Below are 7,230 nucleotides of genomic sequence, written 5' to 3' on the forward strand. Positions count from 1 at the left end.
AAGGCATGGAAATCCTCAACACCCTATGCATAGTTCACCAGCATCCCTTTACTTCCCTTTTATCTTGACACACGATATGGAAAGGTAAACATGGTTTATTTCCCAGTATCTTCTGAACAGGAGCCCCCAGCAGAGTTTCCAAGAACAGTCGTTCTGAAGAAAAGGCTCGGACACCCCCAAGCTTCTTTCAAGCCCAGGCTTCGATCCTTGGAACTGTTACACTTGCATTCTTGCAACCTTTTTCTTGTACGACAGGAAAGATCCAACACAAACATTGTTGTTGCATATATTTGTTTCACTTTTTTTTAAACACTGCCACGTTATTTTTGGCTAAAATGCCCAGTAGTTTGTATTTTAAGTTGACCACATCTCCAATTTTTCGGAGGTTCAGGGCGCATTCCGTGATGCTCTTCTGATCTGAAATAAAACAATAAAATAGTTTCAATTATCGAATTGCAAAACATAAAAATAGCAAATGACATGTAATGAACAGTGTTACATATATGAGCACCCTTCACCACCGCCTCCTTGTCTCCCAAAACTTACCTACTAAAAACAATGTACATTAGTAATAATACCGGTATAACACAGACTAAATAGAGGGGACACTTGTCCTGTCAAAATTTTATAGAAAATAAAATACTATTGACAAAACTTAAAATCACGACTATAAAAACGTACAGCAAATATAAGTATTTTCGATCTACATCGCCTGTGCTCTCTAGAATTTAGAAATAAACAAAAACAATTAAAATCCATGTAGTATATAGTGGTAGAATGTAGATAACTGCTTACTGTTTCATAAACAAAAATCAAGTTTTTGTTTTATAATCGTTAAACTTGACTAGTTTTAGTATTCCTATTGAAATACACTTGTGTTTATCTTATACTGTAAGTATGTTTCTTTTTGTATTTGTTTTGTTTTGTTTGGTGGTCTCAATACGCTTCAATCAGTACCACTTTCAATTAGTATACACATGACCTGCCACTCACAACCGACCAATAACATGCTTGCTGTCTTCCAAAGCGCTCATTTCAAATGTTTGTTTGTGATTGGGCTATTTACTGTCATTCGTGAGAGGTTCAACCTTGAACTCTTCTGATTGGACAATGCACACAGCTTTTACACTTACAGTACAAACGGACGCGCAACGTAACGTAACACTAAGTGAGAGACGTGAAGTATGGCCTGACAGCGGTAGGGGAAAGGAAAACAACAACAATAATAATAATAATAATAATAATAATAATAATAATAATAATAATAATAATAAAATAGCTATTTGTTTTGGTCGTCCTAATTTGTCTAAATGGCAGACAACTGTTGATGAACCGTCTGAAGACAACAAGCTAGCAGCTATCACCAGCAGCCCTGCGCCAGTCAAACGATAATTAAATTAGTCAGGATTTGTGAGATTAAATAAAATGGCTTACTTTGCTTTTAACACAAAATGAACAACCATAAGCACGAATTAAATGATATAGTTATTTTTATTCTCATAGTGTGAAATTGAAATCTGATGTGTTCTAAACTGTTTTTTTTTTTTTTTTAACTATTTTGCACAACAATGTATTTGGTTATTGGATCTTCTGTTAAAAAAAATAAAACGTCAATGCACGAATAAGAAATCAGGTTGCCAGTTGCACCACTGATTACTCACCTTTAAAAAAGTTACCGTTTACATCCCCTCCCGAAAAAAAAACCTGGCCACGGCACTGTTGCCAGGGTTTATTATTTAAAAATAAAGTATATATTTTTATGTTTTTTCGTAAGTGTGCAGTTTATTTCAAATTTATAAACCTTTATAACATAACCAAATAGTGTCTAAGACCCTTCACCGTTATATTTGTTCTCATGTGAAACTTTCACTTTTTCAAGTCAGCGAAAATATGTGCTAAAAGCAGAGTGAATTTGATGTAGCCCTTTTAAAATATCAAAAGACAGCTACGTTTGGAGTTTTTCTACAACAAAAAAGCTAAACCACCAACGCCAGAGACATCAACAGAAACCGAACCTGGCTCTTGTGTAGTTCAGAATCCAGCACGAGTGACAATACTTCTATTTCAAACGCTCAGGTTAGTGCAGGTGCAGCTGTCGATAAAGAGACCCTTGCCTGTAAGGTGTTGTTTGCAGGTCTCTTTATTGTGACAATCTGGCACAGAAATATTTGTGTTGAAAGATCTGGTGAAAACTAGCTTAATGTTTACATAAAAACTGTTAAAATCAGGCAGCGGGTTTGAGCACGGTCTCATTGGACCTTGAGTCCATATAAGCTGTGACACGTTTGCGCTTTTGTTATCTTTAAATATCGCAATCTACTATTACTTGTTTCAGTACGCTTGCACACTGTGTTTCTGGATAGTGCACTACCTGCCCTAACAGTTTTTCAAGCCATGAGTCGCCACTGTAAGTAACCATACAATGCCATTTAGCTGGAGTAAACGTTCAGGTTTGTATTAATCGTAGTAGATATAATTACCTTTATTTGCCATTTTTTGGTTGTCAGGCTTCTTTGTCGAAGATGTCTTTATTTCTTTCTTCATGTTGTTAAAACAATGCAGGTCGCGCTGTTTTGTTTTTTGAAAAAGTCCAAGCAGCTGATAATGCAGGTCCTCTCCCGGTCGAGATCCAATTCGACTGTCAAACTTGTTGCAAATAAAGGAAACTAAGAGGGAGCCTCTGAAGGGAAACCCCGAATGCGTCATGTGTAGCTTAACACGTGACCCAACAGGTCAGTTCTTGTTTTCGCCTGCTTTGCAGAGAAAAGATTTAACTAGCTACCTATATGGTGAGAGTACTATTACAATGAACAAGCAAACTGATTATTTGGACGAATGAGTTCAATTTATCATTTACGATTCTGGATCCATATAAAAAAAAAAAACAATACTCTAGTATTATAGCAGGGGCCCAATCACTATAGTTTATTATTGGATACTACTGGGTGGAGATGTACCTAATAATACATCAATACTTTTGTATAAGGGATATTCTAACAAGACACACTGCTTCTGTTTTTAAGTCTTTTTAACAGTATTTATATTATTGTGTGTTCTAAATTTCACCTGCAATAGTATTCAAACAGGTAATTCCTTACAGCAGTTTATATGCAGGGATCAGACTTATCTCTCATGACTGGTTAAATGAACGTGTTTTTGTGTATATGTATTATGTCTTTATCTCGGTGTACTAGCTGCTGTGCTTTTATGAGAGCAAAACATGTTTGTACAGGCAAGTTACAAACAAGCATCTGGAACAACTAACATAAATGAAAACAACACAAAGGCTCAAAGTCTTGGTGTAGAAATGCCATGCCTTGTTAGGTCAGTTAAATCCTTTTCCAGTCTTGCCACACACTTCTACTGTCAACTTGTTTTCCTGCACATATGCCATTTCCTGTAAACAGGTGTGGTTCAGAAGCATTTGTACCCTCAGTGTGTTCTATATTTAGCTACAGGTATCGGACTCACTGAGCAGGTACATGACGCAATTGATCATGTGCCCCGCCTCACAGAATTTCCATTCAAAGCGAATACATGAGGACTTCAGTACTTTTAAAGGCAGACAAAGTTCTTTAAGGGCTGATTTATTTATGTATTTATTTATTTATTTATTTATTGGCATAGCTTGTAAGCCCTCAGAGTCTAACTGTTTTTTACACTCAAGAACAGAAAGAAGCTATATAAAATGTCAAAAGGAAACTGTTTGTGCTCTGCAGGGCAAAGGAGCGTTTTCAAACGTGGTCCAAAAATATACAGAATAATTATTTGTATTTATTTAATTGGCACACACTTGTATCCAAGGCGCCTTACAGGCGTGAGATTATGAGGAATTATCATTGCAGGCTTTCTGTGTCTGTGGAGGGGAAGAGCTGCGTCCAGGGCACCAGATGTACTGCATATTGGGAGTTCTGTCAAGTGTTCACTTTCCAGCACCCCTATTTCAGTAGCCAATAACATTAACTTTAATTGACAAATAAGTCACAATTTGAGGCATATATGGAATATATAGTTCAGCACAGACGGGTCACATCTGTATTTCTGTCTGGATTAAAACTGGTACTCTGATAATGTTTTTTGTGTTTGTTCTTCAACAATGGAGAAACTAATAATAATGTGTTAATTTAGGAAATACAATTTTAATTTTTCCCCTCTAACTTTTGTTGTTAATGATGTTACCCTGCATTGATCTCAAGCGGTACAGATACTCTATTCTTCTTGATGTTACCCTTCATCGATCACAAGCGGTACAGATACTATACTGTATTCTCCTGTCTTCCCTTGCTGCCCAGTGACTCTCCAACACTTCTCTTGCTTTGTTCTCCATCTGCCTCTCCGAGCACATATACTGGGTGTCCTGGCGTGGCTCACCCTCTTGCTCTCTTTCGACAGGTCCCCCCCCCCCAAATCTCAGTTCTGGGACCCCTCCTGTTTTCTCTCTACACCCGTTCCCTGGGTCCCCCTCATCTCCTTCCATGGCTTCTTGTATCACTTCCTCTCCTTTCACATTTCCTGTATATCTATCTGTCTCTCGGCCATCTCCTCCTGGATACATTGTACTTATGTTTAAGTATTTACAACATAACTACTATGTAAATACACCATAAGACACTTAATGTAAAGTGGTACCAAAAAAACTTTAAGGAATACATAAACTACAGGGTGTTCTATACAGATGTACTGCAGTTCCCCAGGGTTCCATTCTTGGTCCTATATTGTTTTCTTTATGTATGCTACCGCTGGGGGAGATATTTCCTAAACACAGTGTACATTTTCAGAGCTATGCTGATCACACACAGCTTTATATTTTTGTGAAACCTGGGGATACCCGTGCGGTCTCTTATTTAATGGAGTGTCTGGATGTCTCAAATGTTTGTAGTTAAACTGAATATCTGATATATATATATAGATATATATATATATATATATATATATATATAATATATATATATATATTATATATATAGAAATATAATATGCCAATTCCCTAGTTATTAATAAATAATATTTGCCAATTATTTGCCAAACAGAGTTGATTAATTCAAACCCAAAATCAGAGGCCAGAAATGTGGGATTCACATTTGAGGCTTATATCCATAATGTCACCAAAGTATTTTTTTTTTTTTTTTTATCATCTATGAAACATCTGTAAGATTAGGTCTTTCACTGCCTGATTCTGAAAAGCTAATTCATGCTTTTGTCTCATCTAGACTGGAATGCTGTTTTTCCTGGCTTATCAGACATTGCCTTTTGACAGTTACAGCTTGTTTAAAATGCAACAGTGCGGGTGCTAGAAGAAAAAAGTGACCAGCAAGTGTTGTATTGACTTGTAAAGTGCTTTAAGATACTGTTGTATGAGAGGCGCTATATAAATAAATACACTTACAAGTCTCCTGGGACGCAAGTTGATAAACAAATGTACTTCCTATTTTCTGCTGTGCAGTAGAACAAGTCATTTCCTGTTCACATTTCTAACTCTGTAGTGTTACATGTTGGGACATGACTTGGGTTTCAGTTTTAAAGAAGTTGTATTGTAAAATCTAATTACCTTACAAGGGAGAAACGCTGTGTCATACACTGAAGTATCTACAGTAGGGGAATTTGTTGACTAATTTTGTAGTACTTTTTGTAGATGCCCACAATTCTCTGATCAGAGTTTTCCACTGTTCTCTCTGTGTTTATTTGATAAGATATATATTTTTTTAAAATTTGTTTTATCTGTGAAAACATCATTATAATGTCACAAGCGGTAGAGTGCTGTAGGGTTGTTTCTAATTTAATCAACAATGTAGAGTACAGCAGGTACCAATGGTAAGAATGCTGTATCTAATCTATGTGTATATTACTGAGCTACACCCTTTCTACCCTGTCTTCTCACTACTGTTCTTTTAAACAAATAAACCAGAAGGACTGACATGGTTATGAACCATACTGAAACACTGATATATGTCTATACAACAACAACCTCACCGTCTTAACATCTTTTAATAACACCTACCCAATAAAATAAACACACAAATACTACTACTACTAATAATAATAATAATAATAATAACATTCACATTCTTTTCTCCTCAGTGGTGCTTAGCTGAGAAGCGTTTCTGCCTTGGCTAGAGGTAGGTGTTGTCTTTGTTATATTGCTATCTTCTTTGCCAGGTTTATGAAACTGTTTCAGATCAAGAATACAAAAAACACCAATAGCCTGGAAGAGTTTCATGGATACCAAAATGTATTTTATGTAATAAATCTGACTTGAAATAACTCCTATTTCTCTGCACCTGTGCATTATTTCCGCTGATTCATTCTTCTAAATCAAAGAGCCAGGCTTCATGCAGGGTGCAGGTCCAGTAAACAGGAGTTGAGTGAAAGGCATCTCTTCCAGAGAGGGCCCCGGCAGTAACAGTGTGTTTAGTAGTGCACTGGTAATGACTTCCAGTAGCAGAGGAAGAATAGGAGAGTTATTGTAATTGCAGTGGAATGATGTGGCACCGGTGCGGTGAGATTCATTCATGTAAATGGATCTGCAGCCCCTTTAAAGAATCAATTACAAGGCTTGCTCTGGGGCAGAATGTAAGTGAGACAGTCAACTTCTGGTTTGAGTAGTACAAATCTGCTTCCTGTTTTTATGTTGTGATGTATGTCATTTCCAGTCTACGTTTCTAAAACTGCGCATCGTGTTACACGTTGGAACACGACTCGGGTTTCAGTTTTAAAGAAGCTGTCTTGTAAAATCTAATTAATAACACTGTCACACACAGAAGTATCTACAGCAAGACCAAACTGTGAGATCAACTGTGGGACTAAAATAAATACTGGAATTCACTGATGAAGAGACTGAAACCCGGTTGCTTGTTTGTAAAATAAAACATACTGTAATAAATTGTTTTAGAGGGCGCGTATTAGATTATTCTTGGGATCCCAATTATAACAACTTGCTCATAAACACAAAAATTCACAACCCATTTCAATTAGTAACAAAACTAAATATTACTTAATTATATATACAGTATATGTATTTCTCTATGAGTGTGGATGTGTGTCTAAGTTGTGTCTTGGTAATTTTTTGGGGTACAGTTTTGTTTGCCGGGTGTGGGGGGGTGGGAGTGAAACCTTGCATTCGAACAAAAGCCTAGTAAACATGCTCCATTGTGTACACCTGCCCTGCCTGGCTGTGCCCAGGCAGCCCTTTACCCATGCACTTCACACCTATGTAAGAAGTGGAAATGGTAA

General features: G+C 36.7%; 1 protein-coding gene across 1 annotated transcript in view; it reads right to left on the bottom strand.

The window, feature by feature from the left end:
- Positions 1-2,656, bottom strand: part of pmaip1 (phorbol-12-myristate-13-acetate-induced protein 1) — a 3,431-nt gene extending 775 nt beyond the window's left edge. Inside the window, exons 1-2 of the mRNA XM_041227844.1 lie at positions 2,481-2,656; positions 1-417 (exon numbers count right to left, since the gene is read on the bottom strand). The exon at positions 1-417 is cut by the window's left edge and continues 775 nt beyond it. Coding sequence (XP_041083778.1) covers positions 296-417; positions 2,481-2,544 — 186 coding nt within the window. The 5' untranslated portion in view covers positions 2,545-2,656 and the 3' untranslated portion in view covers positions 1-295. The remainder of the gene's footprint in view (positions 418-2,480) is intronic.
- Between the last annotated feature and the right edge of the window lie 4,574 nt (positions 2,657-7,230).

This window comes from Polyodon spathula, chromosome 2 (genome assembly GCF_017654505.1).
Source record: "Polyodon spathula isolate WHYD16114869_AA chromosome 2, ASM1765450v1, whole genome shotgun sequence".
In the NCBI taxonomy this organism is placed as follows: Eukaryota; Metazoa; Chordata; class Actinopteri; order Acipenseriformes; family Polyodontidae; genus Polyodon; species Polyodon spathula.